The following is a 23,209-nucleotide window of genomic DNA, read 5'->3' as shown; positions in this document are numbered from 1 at the left end:
ATTTTTCGGGAAGAAGGTTGAGTTTGTTGAGTTTAAGATTAAAATTTCTTTTCAAAATTTAAAGTCTCAAGTTTAAATTAATTAATCTATAATAGTCATTTTGGTTACTTGGTGAAGTCTTCAGCGGATGTGTGAGGTACTGTGAAATTTAGAATTTAATATTGAAATAGAAAATTACTTGATGATATTTTCCTGTTCAATTTGGTTTAATCAGGAATAGCCTACAAAAAAAAAAGAAAATTTATTTAATGTTCTGAGATTCTATATACATTTTAACAAGTTGCTAAATTTAACATTCAAAGCCAAGCGAACAATTCTGGATAATTCAATGATTTGTAAATTGGAAATTTACAGAAAATAAGTAGTTTGAAATTGATAAAATTTTGACTTTAACTGGTTGGACATTGTCTTGGTTCATATATTAAATTTTAATATTACCTTAATTTGTTTAATTTTTATTTTGAGAAGAAGTATTGTTTTATTATTTATATCATTTTATATTTGAAGAAGATTATTTTATTTTGAAGTTTAATCAAGATTTTTATTTTGAGTTTCTGTTGAAAACATTAGCACTGAGAACTAGAAGGATACAATTATTGAATGATTGATTGATTTTTAATTTTAAGACTGGACTTGTGAAGTTTTGATGAGTTATAAATAAGATTTAATTGAGAATAAATTAAAAGTAAAGAAAGATAGCTTGGCGTTGCTGTATTATTGATTTCAAATTTTTATTAAAATTACTATTATTTTATACTGAGTTTAATTATTGAATTCCATTGGAACTTGTGCATTCTTAAAACAAAGGGTTATTAGCTCAGAACACAATTGATCGCTCTTATACTAAAACAAAAATAGTTGTGATTTGTTTATAGAAGTTAACCTAACTATAGACACATTACATTAATTTAAAAAACATAATAATATAATTAGCCTAAACATGATCAAGTGTAAGATTACGGTAAACCAGTTTCAGAGATCTGAAAATTCTAACCGTGATTAACCTGTATAACTTGGAAGTAATCACATACCTACACCTGAAATTACCTGATTCCATGAAGAACGCAGTTCAATTCCATAACGACAATACAAGACACTCAGCTAACTATTACCTCCCTATACACCGTTGTACTATAACAGAGAAGAAACCCAGCTACGCAGCAGCCAAGATGTGGAATACTATTCCTCTCAACCTGAAAATGTCCAAGAAACAACAGTTTCGTAATCTTCTTAAGAACTGGCTTCTAGATCATCCCTTCTACTCTTTAAATGAATTTTTTGAATGGAGACTTCTATAAGATATGCACATTTCATAGAAGACAACACAATTTTTATGTTGTAAATATTTATTGTTTTTAATTCAATTTTGACGCAAATTCTGTTCTTAATGTTCATGAATAAAGCACACTTGACTATTGACTACATCCTATACTTCCTGCTCACCGCACTACTCTGTATGAAACACATAGGCTGCAAACTGTAAAACCTACTGCCACAGGGCCTAAGAAGACTCGCAGGAAAGGACCTTAACGAAGTCTCAAGAATTGTTTGATTGATTAAAAGTTATACACAACAATGAACTGAAACTATACATTAAAAACTTCCAACATTTCACTGATGTATCTACAGGATGCACGAACCCTCAGTCTCTAATCCTGGACATGCCACTGCCGCATCTCAATATATAGACTAGAATATTTAAATTACTCAATAACTTGAATTTGTATAGTTCCCATGTGGTTGAATTCATCTAACCAAATACCAGTTAGTTAATATACTATATATCATTGTATATCACAATTATATCATACCTGTGATTCCAAGTATTTTATGCAGAGATTGAGCAGCAACGACTTTCCACCTCTTGTTTTGCCAACAATAGAGAAGACAAGGATTTGTAGATCTTTAAAGCTATTGCTACAGAGTAAATCTGCTAGTGTAGGGCCTCTTCCCTTTCGTTCAACTGTCTTTATCACTCTCTTGACTTCTCCTGAGACCGACTCATCCTGGCTTGTTATCACTTGGATGGCTCCTGTAAACAACACAGTAACATTGTTGCACAGAAAGTAGTGCTAACCTTAAAGAGAATTTTACTCATTTATACTACTACTACTCATATGGAACACAAAAAAATAAAAAATGAATTATAATTAATTGTAGTTAGCCTAGGACTGATTATAATGACTAATATAAAATAGGTTTTATATCCTACATTGTGCTCACCCCCATGCCCACCCCCGTACCCAAAGCCAAAATTTTGAAATGGCAACTAATACCTTGTGACACCTCAATTTGAAGCTCATAAAAAATGCTGTATTTGATAAATAGAAAAATTGAAGTTGACCAAGCCGTTTGGTATCAGCAGCCAATAATGTAATTCCTTACATTAATTTCTAACCTTTTATAGGATGCTTCCTATATTATTGAATTATTTATAGGAATATTTTTATTTTTAATTAAGAGAATTGTAAACTTATATAATAGTTGAATTGTAAGATTGTGATCCTTCCAGCAGTGCTGAACTTCTTGTCAATTCGGGTTCAAGGAATGCTAGAAGCTTCCTTTTGTATGTAGGTATTGAGCACAGGTTACAGGTCTGGGTTGGATAGGTATCATTCAACTCAGACATTGTGTTGCTCAATTTTGATTGGCCAATGTTAGCTTGATTAGATGGTGGGAGGGACTTCTAGATCCTTCCGGTGGCTTCAACCACGTTTTTTTTTTCGGGGATTCTTTGCTGTGTGCTCAGAGTGAGAAGACGTATTAAGTGTTAGCCTACTCTTGCCGTATTGATTTTTCGGGAAGAAGGTTGAGTTTGTTGAGTTGTAAGATTAAAATTTCTTTTCAAAATTTAAAGTCTCAAGTTTAAATTAATTAATCTATAATAGTCATTTTGGTTACTTGGTGAAGTCTTCAGCAGATGTGTGAGGTACTGTGAAAGTTAGAATTTAATATTGAAATAGAAAATTACTTGATGATATTTTCCTGTTCAATTTGGTTTAATCAGGAATAACCGACTGAAAAAGAAAATTTATTTCATATTCTGAGATTCTATATACATTTTAACAAGTTCCTAAATTTAACATTCAAAGCCAAGCGTATAATTCTGGATAATTCAATAATTTGTAAATTGGAAATTTACAGAAAATAAGTACTTTGAAATTGATACAACTTGAGCTTAACTGGTTGGACATTGTCTTTGTTCATATATTAAATATTAATATTACCTTAATTTGTTTGATTTTTATTTTGAGAAGAAGTCTTATTTTATTGTTTGTTTCATTTTATATTTGAAGAAGATTATTTTATTTTGAAATTCAGTGAAGATTTTTATTTTGCGTTTGTGTTGAAAACATTAGCACTGAGAACTTGAAGGACACAATTATGGAATGATTGATTGATTGTTAATTTTAAGACTGGACTTGTGAACTTTTGATGGGTTAAAAATATGAAATAACTGAGAATAAATTCAAAGTAAAAAAAAAAAAATAGCTTGGCGCTGCTGTATTATTGATTTCAAATTTTTATTAAAATTACTGTTATTTTATACTGAGTTTAATTATTGAATTCCATTGGAACTTGTGCATTCTTAAAATAAATGGTTATTAGTTCAGAACAAAATTGATCGCTCTTATACTAAAACAAAAATAGTTGTAATTGGTTTATAGAAGATAACCCTACTATAAACACGTTACAATATTGCAATTAGTTTAGAATCAAATATATATTACTTACTTCTATTCTGTTGATTTTCCATCTTGTAACCTGAAAAAATATAACACTTGTTACTTATATATATATATATATATATATATATATATATATATATATATATATTTATATATATATATATATATATTTATATATATATATATATATATATATTATTCTGGCAACAAATATCAAAAGGACATTAAGATTAATTAAATAAAGAAGGAAAAAAGTGGATAACAATTAAAAGTACAATGCAGCTCAGTTGTTGTAATTTGTTAAGAAGTAGTACTATTTTGTGAAACTATCCACTTATATTTTCTGTTATATTGCATCATAATTTTTGTATACTTCTCTATTGGCAGAAGATACTATTACAAAATCGTTGAATTCAAAACTTTTACAGTCACCAAAGGCACCAACACTTCTTAATGTGTGCGAGAAACTTTGATGTACTAGAAAAAACTTCTGGGAACATATACTTTCTTACAATCGACAAAATTACTTAAAAGTATTTTAATAGGTCTCATTTACTGGTATAAACTAGTTGGGTTGTCAACTATTTGTCGAGGATAAACAAAACCATGAGATCTTCTGAACAACGCTTTCCTGTTTCAACCCCTCTTCCGTATGCATAAGAACACCTAGGGATCTTGAGCATTTGCCCTCTTAGTCAGCAATTTATTTATCAGATAAGTGATGTCTTGAGTTATGATTTTAATAATTTCTATTGATAGGTCACTATCTACAAGGGAGGTCTGAAAAGTTTCCGACCTAACAAAAATAAGACATTTTATTTGAATTTTATTTTATTTTTCAACATAGTCTCCTTGTAACTATACACAATTCTCCTAGTGATGCTCCCATCTCTATGACCCATCCAAATAATACTCAGCATTTTCTTTGCAAAATTATTATTTTCAAAGGTGATTGCCTCTTCATTTGAGGAAAATCTTTGTCCTCCAAGTGCAATTTTTAGATGAGGGAACAAAAAGAAGTCGCTAGGGGTAGATCTGGTGAGTAATGTAATTCGTCAACTTTTGCCATGGCAACCGCTGAGGTGTGAGACAATATTGTTTATTAAAGACATTTGTCATGGTGAAACAGGATTTTCTTTTTCTGCAAATGTGGCCGTTTTCCACAAGTTCTGCCTTAAGCTTATCAAGCAATGATGCATAGTACGCTCCTGTAATGGTTTTTCCTTTTTGAAGATAATTGATTTAAAAAAACTCCATGACTATCCCAAAAACCAGTCACCATCACTTTCCCAGCCAAAAGAGTTTTTGCTTTTTTTGGAGCCGGTTCTCCCTTTACAGCCCACTATTTAGACTATATTTGTTTTTGCTGTATCCAAGTTTCAGTAAATAATCGCCGCTAAAACTTGGATTTATTTCCCCTAAACTGCATCAAAAGCGTTCAACATGTTCATTTGAACACGTTTTTGGTCAAACATCACATCAGACACTCAGGAAACTATGCATGATCACACCAGACATTCAGGAAACTATGCATGATCACACCAGACACCCAGGAAACTGTGCATGATCACACCAGACGCCCAGGAAACTGTGCATGATCACACCACACACCCTGGAAATTGTGCATGATCACACCAGACACCCTGGAAACTATGCATGATGATCACACCACACACCCAGGAAACTGTGCATGATCACACCAGACACCCTGGAAACTATAAATAAACACTGTGAATTAACACACTAGACATCCAGAAACCTATATACTGCCAGTCTATAAACAGACAAGTTCAAAAGTAAACCATTACATGAAGGAATAAAGATGCTTAGAACACTATCAGATGATGTACTTTATTTTAACAATGTAATATTTCTTTATGAAATTGTTCATAAGGGATACTGACTAGGTACTGAGTTTTCTTACTATTCCAGATAGAATAACCTGGAAATGGAGCTTAACTTAATGAATCAACCCTTCCTAACACAGCTAAGTTACGTGTGGGATAACTTGGTCAAACAAAACCAATCTATAGTTGCATTGCATTGTGTACTTTTATGTAAGTTAAATGTATTTTTAACTACTTTTTATAATACAATTTAAGTATGAGCTGGTACAATTATACAAAGCACAGTATGCCTCCATCAAAAAAAGGAAAAGAAGTCTTAGGAAGGATTATTGCAGATGAAGTGAGCGATATAAAACATATCTTATATACAGCTACTGAGCACCAGCACTTTGCGTGATGATGTTTCTGCTTCTTCGACTGGGGCTGCCACTGCACTGACCGATAATACCATGATGCCGTCTGTGGATGCTGCTGTGCTGAATGAAAGGGATATATCAACTGACACCCCTACAGCACTAATGGATATTACCACGTCAACGACTGTGGATGCTGCTGTGCTGAATGAAAGGGATATATCAACTGACACCCCTACAGCACTAATGGATATTACCACGTCACCGACTGTGGATGCTGCTGTGCTGAATGAAAGGGATATATCAACTGACACCCCTACAGCACTAATGGATATTACCACGTCACCGACTGTGGATGCTGCTGTGCTGAATGAAAGGGATATATCAACTGACACCCCTACAGCACTAATGGATATTACCACGTCACCGACTGCGGATGCTGCTGTGCTGAATGAAAGGGATATATCAACTGACACCCCTACAGCACTAATGGATATTACCACGTCACCGACTGTGGATGCTGCTGTGCTGAATGAAAGGGATATATCAACTGACACCCCTACAGCACTAATGGATATTACCACGTCACCGACTGTGGATGCTGCTGTGCTGAATGAAAGGGATATATCAACTGACACCCCTACAGCACTAATGGATATTACCACGTCACCGACTGCGGATGCTGCTGTGCTGAATGAAAGGGATACATCAACTAACACACCTACAGCACTAATGGATATTACCACGTCACCGACTGTGGATGCTGCTGTGCTGAATGAAAGGGATATATCAACTGACACCCCTACAGCACTAATGGATATTACCACGTCACCGACTGCGGATGCTGCTGTGCTGAATGAAAGGGATACATCAACTAACACACCTACAGCACTAATGGATATTACCACGTCACCGACTGTGGATGCTGCTGTGCTGAATGAAAGGGATATATCAACTGACACCCCTACAGCACTAATGGATATTACCACGTCACCGACTGTGGATGCTGCTGTGCTGAATGAAAGGGATACATCAACTAACACACCTACAGCACTAATGGATATTACCACGTCACCGACTGTGGATGCTGCTGTGCTGAATGAAAGGGATACATCAACTAACACACCTACAGCACTAATGGATATTACCACGTCACCGACTGTGGATGCTGCTGTGCTGAATGAAAGGGATATATCAACTGACACCCCTACAGCACTAATGGATATTACCACGTCACCGACTGCGGATGCTGCTGTGCTGAATGAAAGGGATATACCAACTGACACCCCTACAGCACTAATGGATATTACCACGTCACCGACTGCGGATGCTGCTGTGCTGAATGAAAGGGATATACCAACTGACACCTCTACAGCACTAATGGATATTACCACGTCACCGACTGCGGATGCTGCTGTGCTGAATGAAAGGGATATACCAACTGACACCTCTACAGCACTAATGGATATTACCACGTCACCGACTGCGGATGCTGCTGTGCTGAATGAAAGGGATATACCAACTGACACCCCTACAGCACTAATGGATATTACCACGTCACCGACTGTGGATGCTGCTGTGCTGAATGAAAGGGATATACCAACTGACACCTCTACAGCACTAATGGATATTACCACGTCACCGACTGTGGATGCTGCTGTGCTGAATGAAAGGGATATATCAACTGACACCCCTACAGCACTAATGGATATTACCACGTCACCGACTGTGGATGCTGCTGTGCTGAATGAAAGGGATATACCAACTGACACCTCTACAGCACTAATGGATATTACCACGTCACCGACTGTGGATGCTGCTGTGCTGAATGAAAGGGATATATCAACTGACACCCCTACAGCACTAATGGATATTACCACGTCACCGACTGCGGATGCTGCTGTGCTGAATGAAAGGGATATACCAACTGACACCTCTACAGCACTAATGGATATTACCACGTCACCGACTGCGGATGCTGCTGTGCTGAATGAAAGGGATATACCAACTGACACCTCTACAGCACTAATGGATATTACCACGTCACCGACTGCGGATTCTGCTGTGCCGACAAATGCTGGTATGCAGCCTAGAACCACTCTTTCAATGACACATGATGCCATGGCACCGAGTGGAGATGGCACCTCACTGACCGGAGCTACTATTACGTTGCCTAAAGATGTCACAACACCATCCAGAGACACAAGCATGCACGGAATTGTCACTGATGCAGCAGATGTCTCTCCCTTCAGAAGATGGAGTACACCCAACAACAACAGAGACTGTTCTCAGGTCAATGGACTCTTTTTTCCGCCATTCATAAAAAATTTCATGAATAATAAAAGAAATATTAATAAAAGTTTATCTGTTTTAAGTAAGTCTACTTTAGGTAATAATAATAATACAAAGAAACACTATTTTTAAGAGTAGGGGAGGGTGCAAAGCACAAAGTTCAAAATCAGTTGATAACAACACTATAAATGGTTTTATTATACAATGTAATATTCAAGGAATAATTGTAAAACTAAACAAATTTTCAACATTTATAGACAGTACTCTACAGAATGTTCAGATAATGACTAAATGAACACTGTTTAAAAAATTACAATAGGCATATTTTAAATTTATTTAAAAAACTATACACTTTCAGATGGGTTTTCAGAAAGAAGGCTGAAGGTGTTTCATGTGTACTCGTACACACTTTGGTTTGATCTCAAAAGATTCAATGAAGAATATTTTTTGAGGGATATTTTGTTGAGATTGGGTGTCTTAATGTGCTTCGCTATATCGTATACCTGGCTATTTGCATACCAAAACATTTCTTAAAAAAGAGTTTCTTTTCTATATAAATAATAAGAAAAGAAAAAAATTGTGATTTTAGCTGATTATAATATTGACTTATTAAAATATGAAGACAATTTTACTAATACTTTCAAGAGCCTACTAAAACAATGGATTTAGGTTGAATTGTTTTGAGTCATCTAGAAAAAAATCCAATCAGAAAATTGTACTTTTATAGAAAATGCAATATAACAAATACTGAGCACGATTTGTCTGACCATAATGTTCTCATATTACCTCAACCTCCCTACAAATTGAAATTAGAAAATTTCTGGAAAATGAAAAGATTCTTTTCATCAAACACAATGTTAGTAGATTGTTGGATTGACTGAGAGATAATCTCAAAAATATTGTTTAATAACAACTTAAACAGTGATTACAATACATTTCTTAGCTCATTTCTTGGATGTATGAATTAGAGTTTTCCTCCTAGATTGATAAAAAATGTACACAACAAAAATACTGGTTACAATGGATACATAAAGGATGACCTCAAACAGCACACTAATCTCATATACACAAGTGGAGATGAGAGCGAGCTTATTTGCGAGACAGCTCTCTTCGAGATAAAAACAAAGAAAACAAGCCTACGAATACTCGGAGTCTACAGACCTCCCAACGCAAACTTAGACCAAGGTATTGACATACTTACAGAACAACTCGACAGATCTCTAGAGTCACACAAAAAGATCGTGCTTGTAGGAGACATCAATGTGGACAGCCTGACTGAAAGCAATGACAAATCCAAACTCGAAGAGCTCCTAACATCTTATCAGATAACAAGAATGAACCTACCACCCACACGTATCACCAGAGATACCTCTAAATCAATAGACTGGATATGCACTAACATTGACCAACAATTGATAAACACATCGGTTATCTCATCCGGACTTTCTGACCATACAGCCCAATCAGCCACAATAATCACATCAAAAATAAAAGAAAACTTCAAAGAAAGAAAAAGAATTTTCAGCAAGAAAACAATAGAACTTTTCAAATCCAGACTGCAAACCCAAAACTGGGTCATTCTCCATGCTCAAGAGGACATAAACGACTTGTATGACACCTTCCACACTATCACACAATCTATTCTAGATGAAACCTGCCCATTAAAAACCTGCGCAACCAGACATAACAAAGGCTTAAGGCAGTGCTGGGACACGGAATGTGCCAAATTAAAAAGTGAATACATAAAAGCTTTGGAAAAGGAACAATGCACAGGAAGAGCAGAAGACAAAATGGAGACGGCTGCAAGGAAAAAGAGTTACGACACTAAACTAAAATCGCTACATAAAGAATTTATGGCAGAATATATAAACAAAGCTGACAACAAGTCCAGAGCGTTATGGCAAGTGGTAAATAACCAGCGTAAGGCTAAAACTGACAACAACACAGAATTGCTCCTCCTCATGGACAACACCATTATAACACAACCAGCAGAAGTGGCAAACTGTTTCAAACACATTTTTCTCAACTGTGGCACACAGAACACTCCAAAACTCTGATCTTAATCCGAACCCCAGACCCAGATGACTATGAACCACCTCCACCTATAAAGCAGCAGAACTTACACTTCAAACCAGCAACAACTAATGAAATCTTAAAAATCATAGACTCCCTAAAACCAAAAACCTCATCTGGAGCAGATCACATATCAGCTAAACTTGTAAAAGCATGTAAAAACGAACTGTTAAGACCACTCACCCTTATAACTAACAAATCTCTTTCACAAGGAATTTTCCCCAACCAATTAAAAATAGCTAAAGTCTACCCAAAGTACAAAGCCGGACCACATAATGACACAAACAGCTATCGATCGACCTATTTCACTCATTTCTACTTTTTTTTCAAAAATTTTAGAAAAAGTTGTCTTACACAGACTCCTAAACTACCTTGAGGAAAACAAACTTCTTACTTACCAACAACACGGATTCCTAAAGGGCAGATCAACATCCACAGCCTTAATACAATTCATAGAATTACATTATAGATCAACTGGAAGAAGGCTGCACAGCAACTGCCTCTTCCTAGACTTCAGTAAGGCTTTTGATTGCCTAAATCATGAACAACTACTCCAAAAACTAGGAAACCTTGGTATAAGAGGAAAAGCTCAAAGCTGGTTCCGTAGCTACCTGACTGATAGAAAGATGTTTGTGGAAGTAAATTACACTGAAAACAACATACTACAGAAATGTCAATCAAAAACCACTGACACACAAAGGGGCGTACCACAAGGATCGGTTCTGGGGCCAGTCTTGTTCCTCCTACTTACAAATGACATGCCCAACTGGCTAGGAGACATCTGTCATACGTCATGTATGCAGACGACACAGCACTAACAATAGCAAATAAATCAATAGCAATACTCCAGAGAAACACAACTGCCACTTTCAATAAAACAAAAACTATTCTGTACCAGAAATGACCTTGTCTTAAATAATAAAAAAACAGTTCAGATGACCTTCAGCAATCTACGCAGAGACCTTAACTTGACGCTCCCAGACCTAGAAATAAAAAACACCACCAGACACCTTGGTATCATAATTGATGATAAACTGTCATGGAAGCCACAAATAGATCAACTGTGCAAAAAACTATCTGCAGGAAAAACTATGTTATACGTAGAATAAAACAAATAAGTGGCACAGACACGGCCAAGGTAGCTTACTTTGCTCTCTTCGAATCACACCTGAGATATGGCATTGCCACTTGGGGAGGAACATCCAAAACCAACTTGAGAGAGTTCTGATCAACCAGAAAGAGGGCAATTAGATGCCTCGCAGGCCTTAACTAAACTACCGTGACAGCTGCCGAGAACACTTCAAAAATTTTAAAATATTGACAGTCGTATCACTCTACATAAGAGAAGTAATCTTCCACACTGTAAAAACATCACAGCCAAGACACTCAGATCTGCACCAGCACAACACTAGACATGCCTCGGACTTCGCATTGCCCCCACACCATCTGAGCCTATACAAGAGGAAACCATCCTATAAAGGAGCACGCCTACTTCAACCACCTTCCAGAGCACTTAAAGAACCAACCACCTCACCGCTTCAAGAAACAACTGACTCTGTGGCTCCAAGAGAGACCTTTTTACACAGAAAAGAAGAATTTACAAACAGCTTAAAAATTGTTACCTTATAACCTGTATAACTGACGCTATGTACTGTTCTCAAAGAACATGTCAATAATGTATATTGTCTATTGTCTATATTGTCTATTGTCTATTGTCTATTGTCTATTGGTTCGATCACTTCAGATATTACAGCACTTGCTGAAAGAAAAAGGGATTTACATAATATGGCAAAATACAGTAATAATACTGACCTCAAAATTATATAAAATGTTTTAAAAAACGTTTCAAAAGGACTGTACACACTAAAACGAAGTGCAAATAATGCTGTTTGTTTTGCTAGGTCTGAATACCAGAACTTAAAACAACTATGAATTTAAAATTACTAGAAAATTTACAAGTGATAAAGAATTAATTATTGAAAATTGTAATAACTAATTTTTACATATTGTACAGTCTGAACATCCCTGTATCTGAGTAAAGGGCAGCAGACCACTTTTAATATCCCTATCTCCGCCATGTTAACTTATGTACCTATTGCTTAAAAACTATAATAGATACAGAATTGAAACTTTGCATGTACATACATACACCCTTTATACATCTTTACACCAGAGGATTTTGGAAAATATACTTTACTTTTATATTTATGATTTTTTTATTTTTTATATTGTTAAAAAAGCCTAAAAAATAACTTTGAACATTTTTTTTTTTGTAAGTGATATTTTTACAAACCCTCTGGTATAAAGTTGTATTATTATAGCTTAAAGTTGTGTAAAAAATGTCATGTCTTTACTATTAACGGTTACTGAGTTACAGGTACATATACATCAAAAAATTATAGTTTCGGAAAATGAAGAAAATGTTGAAAAGTAACACTTAGAAAGTTGTATTGAACAAGTAAATAAACTATACTGCCTGAAGCTTCTCTATTGCATATTTATTCATTATTCTTATCTTTTACGGTTGTTTCTTCGCTGATGTACCTCTTGTAAAGCTCCTCTAAGGCTTTTTCTATTCTTCGTATTCTGCAAGATTCCAAAAAAATTAGTAAAATAAACAGAAAAAAATGCTAGATTTTTTTTTTCATTACCTCTGATCTAAAATGGTCTGAATGTGTAGGCTATTTAATTTTAAAAGTGTAATATACGGTTGTTAACATATACGTAGCTTAGGCTATATAAATAAAAAATGAACATGTCCGAAACACCACCACAAAAAACTGTAAAAACAAAACAAAAATACAGCTGTCGAAATTCAGCTGTCCAAAGAGACGTGGTGTTCAATGCCTCTAAAATACTGTTGATCATGTAGCAGTTCCATTGAAGTAGTACTATAACAAGTAAATAATAGCACTGGTGTAAGAGAAACGCAGTATTGGTTGCGTTGCGCTCAGTTCTTGATTGTGAGGATTGAAGTGTGCGTGTAAGCCGTTAGAAAATATTTTTTTAAGCTAACTTATCAAAAGAAAACATATACATGTTATATACCATTGTAAAGAGGAAATTTCAGGCTATTTAAAAACTGAAAAAACCAAAAAAATTGAGTTTTAAGTGGTCTGCTCCCCTTAAGATACATACTAATAACACTAATAATTATGTATTTCAGTAAATTTACTCCTGTGACTACACCAGGGGTTTAAGAGATAGTCTTACGTTTAAAACATACTAAATCTGTTGGCTGGGATGAAATACCTGTCTTGTTACTCAAGTTAAGTGTCAATGTGATTGCACCTGTACTGTCCAAATTGATTAGTGTGTCTTTTGCCACTGGACATTTTCCTTAAAGGCTGGAATACTCAGAGATTAGACAGATTTTCAAAAAGGGTAAAAAAATTAGTTTGATAGTTACCCTCCTATTTCAGTGCTTAATAATGTATGAAAAATCTGTCAGAAATATAAGTGGAATTTGTTTATCAGACAGCCGAAGCCTTGGGTGGAACACAGTTTACTTCTGGAGTAATCTGTGACTTATCCAACCAAGGCTTTTGATTGCGTACATCATGATCTGCTACTGCACAAACTAGATGGTCTGGGTATTAAGGATGATGCACTCGACTTGAACTGTTCATACTTAAACTGTCGCAAACAGCATACAAAAATAACTGTAGATAATATTACATATTACTCTGGCTGGTGTGAGGTTGAGTTTGAGGTTCCGCAGGGATCTATATTGGGCCCTCTCTTGTTTCTTGCCTATATACATGATTTAAGCTATGAAATTCCAAGAAATCTATTTTTACAAGCAGATGACACAACTTTACTGATACAAGAAAAATCATTACATGACTTGTTCATGACTAAAACATCACTCACACATTTAGAATCATGGCTTACAATCAAAAGATTAATCTAAAATACCTCAAAAACTAATTTTATTCAGTTTAAACCGAACGATCACAATAAACATTTATCAAATCACTCAGACACAACATTGTTGAATCCCACAAATTTCTTGGACTCCATTTTGATCAAAACCTAAAATAGAATTACCATTTTAAATATAAACTATTTAATTAATAAATTAAATAGTTTGCGTTCTGCTCTCATTATTTTTTCACAGTGCACATCTTTAGAAACATGCAAAGCAGTATATATGCCTGTGTAGAATCTGTTTTACAATACAGAATTGAAGCCTGGGGTGCACAAAAAACTGCAAAAAAATATTGGTTGCACAGAAGATTATAAATAGAACAATTGCTCAAAAAATAAACAAACTCGTTATCAACCATTATTTGACATTTTGAGGTATTGACACTAACAGGAATATATGTTTATGATGTCATAAAGCTAGTGTGTGATAGGCCTGCCTTATACAGGGTGAGTCAGAAATATGGTAAAACATTTTAAGACGTGATTGTAGAGCTAAAAATAATAAAAAAATGTTGTATAAAGGTACGTCCGGAAACACTCCATTAGTGAGTAATGGCTGGCAAAAGATTCTGCTTTGTTTTCAGTTCACCTGGTGAAATTGAGTGATTCTGAAATGTTTTGTTCTTACTTTTTAACTCAAATAAGGTGGATTTATAAGTAAAATCATCTGAAAAATCAAATAAAACCACTCTAGAGGTTGTAGTGTGAACAGTTTTTGAGAAAAAGTATGAAATTTGCCAAAAATCTAATAACAAAAATACAGTCTTAAATGTTTGATTTCGAATAACATTGTTAAATGACCAATAAAAAAATTGTTTTTCCTAATACAGATTGTAGAGAATGTAATTCTGAAAACAACCATAATAAGTAAAGTTAACTAAGTGTGTAAAAAAGTTATGAAATTGACTCCTCACGTATTACACTACACAGCAAACGTTTGCTGTTTCATAATAAAGAATGAGTATCTGATTGGTAACAGCTGGTGAAAAACAAAAGATACTCAAAATTTTATTTTTAAATATAATAAACATATCTATAATCACTTTTAGATAATAATAATATCTAAAAGTCTTATCGGAAGATTAAAGATGATGCTTAAAGTGACCTCTATTGTTCAAAATGCACGCGTTCAGGCATCTCCTCATCGAGTTTCGGACCCGTTCAAAAACTCCAGGTGTCTGCTTAATGGTTTCTATTCCATTAGAAATGTTTAATCGGAGTTCTTCAATGGTATCTATTGGGGAAGAGTAAACTAATGTTTTTAAATGTCCACAAAGATAAAAGTCCAAAGGATTTAAGTCCGGTGATCTTGCTGGCCATGAAACTGGTCCACCTCGGCCTATCCATTGATTTCTGAAACTCTCATTTAGGTGTCCATGAACAGCCAGAGAGTAGTACGCAGGTGCCCCGTCATGCATAAACCAAATGTTTTGGCGAAAATGCAGAGGTACATCATTAAACAGGTTAGGTAGCTTGTCTCTTAAAAGGTTCAAGTACACCACGCAATTAAGCCTGGGAGGAAGCATGAATACGACTAAATGATCTGCTAAGATTCCAGTCCAAACATTTACTGAAAACTGTTGTTGTGGGCGAATAGGTTTAATAGCATGAGGATTTCTGTCTGTCCAAGTGTGGTTGCTATGGAAGTTAATGATAGCTGTTCTTGTAAAGTGAGCCTCATCGGTAAACAAAATTGTATTTATAAACTTTGGATCAGCACATTTTCCCAGCAGCCATCGACAAAAAGCAACACGGGGAGCGAAGTCTTGTGGCAAAAGAGTTTGGAAATGCTGGAAGTGGTATGGGTGTAACTGGTACTTTGTAGTATTCCCTGAATACTATATTGGCTGACATTGAACTGTAGTAACAATTCTCTAGTGCTCTTTTCAGGATAATAAGAAATTTCATTAAGAACCAACCCTTCTAATTCAACAGTCCTACATGATCGGGGCGATGCCTGTATTACTATGCCCCGAAGACTTCAATGAACCTGTTTCAGATATGCGTTGATCAATAGTGGTAAAAAATCTTGCGCCTGGACACCTGCAGTTAGGAAAGTTCTCTTGATACAGACGTCTTGCTGCAGTACTATTGCAGCGTCCCAAACCATACATTAAATGCATGTCTGCTAATTCAGAGTTTGAATACACATGACTATTACTTTCCATTTTTAATAAATGAAACACACAACACAAAATCACTAATAAAATGGATGAAGATAACTAGTTAAAATACTTAACACAAACACACAATATCTTTACAGTTTGTTGTTTTGTTCAATAATGAGGTGACATATGTCATCTAATAATAAATGCCCAGCTGATTATTTATTATTTAAAAATTTAAACAGCTGTTGTTTAAATGATTAATTATTACCAGCTGTTACCAATCAGATACTCATTCCTTATTATAAAACAGCAAAAGTTTGCTGTGTAGTGTAATACGTGAGGAGTCAATTTCATAACTTTTTTTACACATTTAGCTAACTTTGCTTATTATGGTTGTTTTCAGAATTACATTCTCTACAATCTGTATTAGGAAAAACAATTTGTTTATAGGTTATTTAACAATGTTATTGGACATCAAACATTTAAAACTGTATTTTTGTTATTAGATTTTTGGCAAATTTCATACTGTTTCTCAAAAACTGTTCACACTACAACCTCTAGAGTGGTTTTATTTGATTTTTCAGATGATTTTCCTTATAAATCCATCTTATTTGAGTTAAAAAGTAAGAACAAAACATTTCAGAATCACTTAATTTCACCAGGTGAACTGAAAACAAAGCAGAATCTTTCACCAACCATTACTCACTAATGGAGCGTTTCCGGACGTACCTTTATATAACATTTTTTTCTTATTTTTAGCTCTACAATCACGTTTTAAAATGTTTTACCATATTTCTGACTCACCCTGTATAATGAGTTTACCTACACACACCACTTTAATACAAGGAACAATACAACATTTCAGTATCCCCGCCATAATCTATCCTTATTTGAAAAAAGACCATCATATATGCCTTTAAATATTTTAAACAAAATACCTCTCCATGTCGCTTATAATAATCAAAAACAAACGTTGCAGGCTGTAAAGGATAAGTTGGTGAAGGAGGCATATTACTCCTTGGATGAGTACATCTTTGATAGCTGGAGCTAATTCGCTACACCCTCCCGTTTTTACTAGGTTTTAATATTTTAATTTTTCTTTTAAAACTATTTTTATTATATTATCTGTTGGTGTATTATAATATCGGCTGTTATAAGTGCAAATTGAAATACAAAATATATTTTACCTTTAGTTAGGCTAGTTTATATTTTATGTCTTCGATGATGCACCTGTATTGTGTACTTTGTAGCCATATAATACATAATGTGCAAATAAAGAATTACTTCTAAGATCCAATAATTTACAGTAATTTTTCCTTGTATGATCCATAATGCATTAAAATAATGGATTATATCAATAGGCTCTTTGTGAAACTAGATTGTGAATTTGCATGTGATGAAATTTCGAATGTTGAGCTCGTCAGAATGCTTTCGTACCTGTATATCATAGTTGTAATGGTAATATTGAAATGTTCTTTAAGTTACATCAAACGTTTAAATAAGTAATGTGTTATATGTGATGATTTTAAAATGAATGTTTTAGGCATGGATAATAAAAATGCACTAAACTTTATAAATCTTTGCTGCATGTATGGATTAAAAGAAAGTTTTTTAGCCTCCTCGAGGTCTCAAATGTTTGGGTAATCAGTTTACTTTTTAGATAATAATTATAGAACTATTATAGTTAATAAGCATGTCATTATCACCTTGCGCAAGTCTTTACATATGTTTTTGAAAAACACGACATATGTGTCACTTAAATCTAGACAGCCATTTTTCACCCACACAAAACTGTAGCCTCTCATTGTAGCTCTTGTCTCTCACCTCCTTGCATAGTTTCCAGTTCGTTGTTGTTAAGTTTTTACTAAAGTATATCTTGTGAAATTCTTTTGGTGCTGGCTTAAAGGTCTTTCTTCCCTCTAGGCAATCCATGCATCTCTAATATCTTTGAACGCCAAAGGACAATATTATAGTGGGAGGAAATTTAGCATTTTGCTGCTTTAAGAGATGTGCTGCTAGAATATGCTCTCTTTCTTATATTCAACGTCTGAAGAAATGTTTTCAAAAATTTAAATATGTCTCTATTTGCTGTGTTCACTACACCGCTTATTTCTAGATTAGATCTTCTACTGTACTGGTCTAAATCATTGAGTTGGATTCTCAGCTCATAAATCTCACTGTCCCTTGATTCTTACCCTTTAAGCCTGTCACTTCGTCACTAAGGTTTTTGTTTTGATTCTTAAGATCTCTGATTTTATTTAAGAGTTCGCTATACTTTTTAGGTATAGAATCTTGACTATGTTTTACACTCCCAAAAGTTGTTTCAAACCCATCAATTTTACTAGTTAAATATTCCTACATAGCCTTAATGGTTTAGATATACTGACACTGAGTATTTGCTAGCTGGCATCTCCAAGCTTCTGAGAAGGTTCGGTATGTACTTCCCTCACACCGTATCCAAAACATAAGTGGTTTTGCTGCGACCTTGACAGATGATGTGGTCACCTTCCAATGATAAAACTTGACCAGAACAATTGTACCGCACCATTATTAAGCTCTAATTAATCAAAGTATATTTTTGAATTGAGTAGATTATTAAATTAAATGAAAACAAAAAAGACTGTAAAAAAAGGTTAAACTACTGGAGCGACTAAGATGGTGTCTGTCCGCCTCGAGCACAGAATATTTCCCATTAGTCCCATACTTAACAACTTGTCTGCACATAACAACAAACAGGTACACAACATTTTGTAGACAAAATTAATTACTTTTATGAATTTTATGGCTGCAGAATAATAAGCGGCTACCATGACATGTGGCATGATCCACAAGGTGCTTGCGCTGGGTGAGCCGCGGTACCTGGTCGAGAAGCTCCAATTTCGGGAGGAGGTCTCTCAACGCAGTGTCCGCCATGGTGACTTGCTTCACTTTCCCAGAGTCAAGCATGAGTTTGGGAGGAGGAGCTTTTCTTACTTTGGCCCAAAGTTGTACAATGACCTCCCCCAGAGCCTTAAGCAGACTTCTGTTACTGTTTTTAAAAGTAAACTAAGAAAAATGATTGTACAGTAATTTATTTGTCTTGTTTGGGTTTTATATTTAGTCTATAGGTTTTAGTTTTTAATTTTATTTCCCAGTATTGTAAATAGTGTAAGATATGACAAGAGTTGTTCTGTAAAGCAGTTGTTATACTGAGAAACGCTTGCAATAAAGGCATTTTTATTTTTATTTATTTATTTATTTATTTATGACAATCAAATCATCGATATTTCAGACTATCTACACTAATGAACAAAAAAAAGTAAAAGTTATGAACTAAATTATAGTAAAGGTATTTAAAATTAACTAAGCCAAGCTAATTAACCCTCTCCCGGGCAAACGCCTCGAAACGCCTCGGCAGGGTGCCTGGCGCTAAAGTCCAAACGCCTCCAATCCCCTCCAACTGCTTTATCAACGCTCTCTGCTTTGTGCTGCTGTCATACGGTTGTTTGGGGAACTAATAATGGAAATATCTATCGGCAGTGTCATTGTTCTCTTGTTTATTCATAGTTTTATGACTAGGGACGCTATCTAGGATTAATAATTTGAAACGGTTCATTCATTACTTCATTGACGGTGTTCTAGTTCTTCAGTAGTACAATTGTTTCTGACTTGTGCTGCTATCTTACGTAATTTGATGAACTATTTGGGACTTTTTATAACCACTTATTTGCTGAAATCATTTCGTTAGTTGTTTTCGCAGTCTTTACATTTGGTTCTGTATAGATGGCAGGTTCAAGGTGTTAGCGTGATAGCATCATTTTTGTTTGATTTTAATTTACCTCATATGGTTGATACTTTTTTTATAAATACAACGTTATTATAGAGGATTTAATCATCCTTGTAACGATGTATAATACATAATAGTTTTATTAAAATAAAGTTCTTAACTTAGTAAAAACGCGAATAAGTGTCCCCTCGCGGCAGAGCGGTGATTTAATTCAGCCCAATAGCGCCAAAAGCGCGTCGCGGTAATTCGACCGGGAGAGGGTTAATTACTTAATTATCTAAGTTTTAAAAGAAATAATTTAATAGTGAATTAAAACCTATCTAAGTTACATGTATTTATTAAAAATAATAAACAAAGTGGAATAAAACTTACTTATTATTTTGAAGGATAAACATATCTGACAGCTTGTGACACAAATAACGCATGTTCATCGTCATTGTACTTTCAGCCATTACTCAAATATGACACAAATGATCTTACTTTGTTAATATAGGTATATACCGGGTGAGTTTTTTAAAGTGATCCAATAGCTAACTTTTTAATTACACGACTTAGCACCACTTCAATAAAATATGTATTCTTTAAATGTGTTTGTTTAACTGCGATCTATCTAAGTAGCTAACTCACCCGGTATATATAGAATGCAATATAGGCATATATATATATAGGCCTATATTGCATTCTACATTTCTGTAATGCTGATAAATTTAGACAAAAACATTGGCTGCACTATAGTAAGCGGCCACCACCACAATCAAATCAGAGAAACCAATTATCGATTAGAAATACCTAAACTATCAGTACAAATACATTCTAATTATAGCCATCTTCAATTAATTATTACAAGCTCTTTTTAATGTATTCTATAACAATATTGATCAAAATTAATTCAAAGTAAAATAATGTATATGGTATTTGAATAATGGATGCAAGTACAATGGCTATTACAAGCTGTAAGACATATTTAGCTATCAAAATAGTGAAACGTAATTGAATGTTACACTGCTTTGTTTACTGTACTACATTTAATAAATACACTTACAGTCTAGGTTGTTACTAATCAGCCTCTCTAGAATTTGATATTTTACTGATAGATACTATCTCAAAGGATTGTTTTCTTTTGTTGACGTCAGCAGAGAGCAGCACTTTGGCGCTGCAGCCCTTGCTAATGGCCGGAGGCACTTGTCTCAAGCCTAATTAATTGTAGCTCGAAATTAAGAAAAACACCGTTAGGAGAAACCACGTTTTGACCGAACTCAATGGAGAAAACCTGTTTTGAACGTTAAGGTCTTGGATAAAGCAGGTTTTGAATGAAATGAATTGCAACATTAAATCATAACAAAAGCTTTATTTTTATTAAAACAAAAGAAAGCATATGATTTGTAACTCGTACTCTGTAACCTTTTACAATACATTATTTGTTTATAACACTTTTAAACCCTTAAACCAATATCCACGCAATATCCACGCAATCACACTCTACTTGTTCAACTTCTTCAGTACTGGCAGGCATATCGTAGATAATTATGTTTGTACCAGTTAAAAACATCATCGGGTTGATTTTGCCACTCTTCACCATACATTAACTTCAACAGTTTTCCCACGTCCTTCTTTTGTAATGTTATGGGATGACTAAGGGGAAGAGTTTGTAAAACATGCTGCTTGACAACCGCATCACTTATACCCTTTTTAAGCAACACTACACCAGATTGTTCACTTTGTTCTTCGAACCTAAAGTTTTTGAATCCTTTAACTTTAACATGTGCCTTCTCTTTTTGTAAAACTACTTTTTACCTTCAAGGTTCATTTTGCTTAAGTGGGAATAAAGAGCAGATGATATTTCAGTGCTGCCTTTAACACCCAACTCCTCCGTCCATGTGTAGAATGTAGGATTCACTCCATCCAAGCTAGTTATACACAAACTATAAAAGTTGAATTGCCTCAAGTAGTATGCATCTTGAATGTTACTTTTAGGCAGCTGCTGAATTTGCTGTAGATCAAAACATAAACTAACAACGGTTTTCATCTGTTAATTCTTCCTTCATAGGAATAAAAAGCATTGGCCCGTAGTTTGTGAACCCTTTTTTCAGTCATAAACTGAGTACGTTCTGCAAATCCTACTGGGGATGATCAAGTAAAGTACATGTGCTGCAAACATCACTAGATGGAGACTTAAATCCTATGTTAAACTCATTAACAAAGATTCTTCTAAACATAGCAAAGCTAACCCTATCAAGATCCTCAGTGCAACTGTTGCTGTAAATCTCATGCAGCTTTTTTATGCTTAATCAGCAGTGTAAATACATGCTCTTTGATTTTTTCTTTTCGTAATGACTCTCAGACCCTTTCATGTTTGAAATAAACTCCCTTACTTTGTTTTTCTTGCGAACACTCAAATGACTCTTTCTGTCACCTCCTCTTCGTTCTTCTATAGCTTCTCCCGAAGCAATCTTTTTTACGATGTTTGAGAGTTTAGTTTGGCTAACTTTAGTTATTTTTATAAAATTATTCTTACAAACAGGTATTCTCCTACCACTACATTGATCATGAAATAGCTGGTTGAAAAGTTATGTTGTGACCCTGATTGTTTACATTTATTTTGGTTTGGGTTGTTCGGTCAACGTCTGATGACATTTTTAGCAACCACCAATGATGCAAGTATTGAGTCTTGTTTTTGTTTGTCTGGAACTTTATAAGAGTCTGTCCCTTAATTTCTTAACATCTCTAGGCCTTACCTCATTACTTAAAAATGTCTTGCTATGATTGCAAGAAATGTACACATTACAACCTGAAGCTGCTGAATACCTCTTCTTTTTTGCATCTGCTCTTCTACTGCCAGATTTCTGTCGTTTACGAGTTCCACTATTACCAATACTCACTAATATTCCATCTACTAACTCATCCATTACCAAATATTGTGAAATTTCTAATTATTTCAACAATTTTAATAAACCACAATACTAGAAGTAACAAAGCACACACTATTGAGCATAACCTTGAAAAGTTTAGAAAAATAAAGTTGTGGTCATATGACTAATGAGAGCACTTCTGATTGGTTGTTTGGAGAAAACATGGTTTGATAGAATGCAACAGCTGGAGAAAACACTCTTTGATCAAAACTTCAATTTTCTGCATTATTTTATAATTGGAG

The 23,209-nt window shown here is 34.5% G+C and overlaps 2 protein-coding genes across 4 annotated transcripts in view; one reads left to right on the top strand and one right to left on the bottom strand.

Moving 5' to 3' along the window:
* Positions 1-23,209, bottom strand: part of LOC124360925 (atlastin-2-like) — a 106,788-nt gene that overhangs the window by 80,960 nt on the left and 2,619 nt on the right. For 2 of the 3 annotated variants that reach the window (XM_046814926.1, XM_046814928.1), the window contains exons 2-4: positions 12,799-12,840; positions 3,736-3,765; positions 1,812-2,032 (exon numbers count right to left, since the gene is read on the bottom strand). In XM_046814926.1, coding sequence (XP_046670882.1) covers positions 1,812-2,032; positions 3,736-3,757 — 243 coding nt within the window. In that variant the 5' untranslated portion in view covers positions 3,758-3,765; positions 12,799-12,840. The remainder of the gene's footprint in view (positions 1-1,811; positions 2,033-3,735; positions 3,766-12,798; positions 12,841-23,209) is intronic. The other variant, XM_046814927.1, reaches the window with a different exon arrangement.
* The window catches only part of LOC124361381 (cell surface glycoprotein 1-like), a 30,741-nt gene continuing 13,520 nt past the window's right edge, over positions 5,989-23,209 (top strand). Inside the window, exon 1 of the mRNA XM_046815429.1 lies at positions 5,989-8,181. Coding sequence (XP_046671385.1) covers positions 5,989-8,181 — 2,193 coding nt within the window. The remainder of the gene's footprint in view (positions 8,182-23,209) is intronic.

This window comes from Homalodisca vitripennis, chromosome 4 (assembly GCF_021130785.1).
Source record: "Homalodisca vitripennis isolate AUS2020 chromosome 4, UT_GWSS_2.1, whole genome shotgun sequence".
Classification (NCBI taxonomy): Eukaryota; Metazoa; Arthropoda; class Insecta; order Hemiptera; family Cicadellidae; genus Homalodisca; species Homalodisca vitripennis.
Note: the sequence above shows the minus strand (reverse complement) of the source record. Positions and strands in the feature narration are given on the sequence as shown.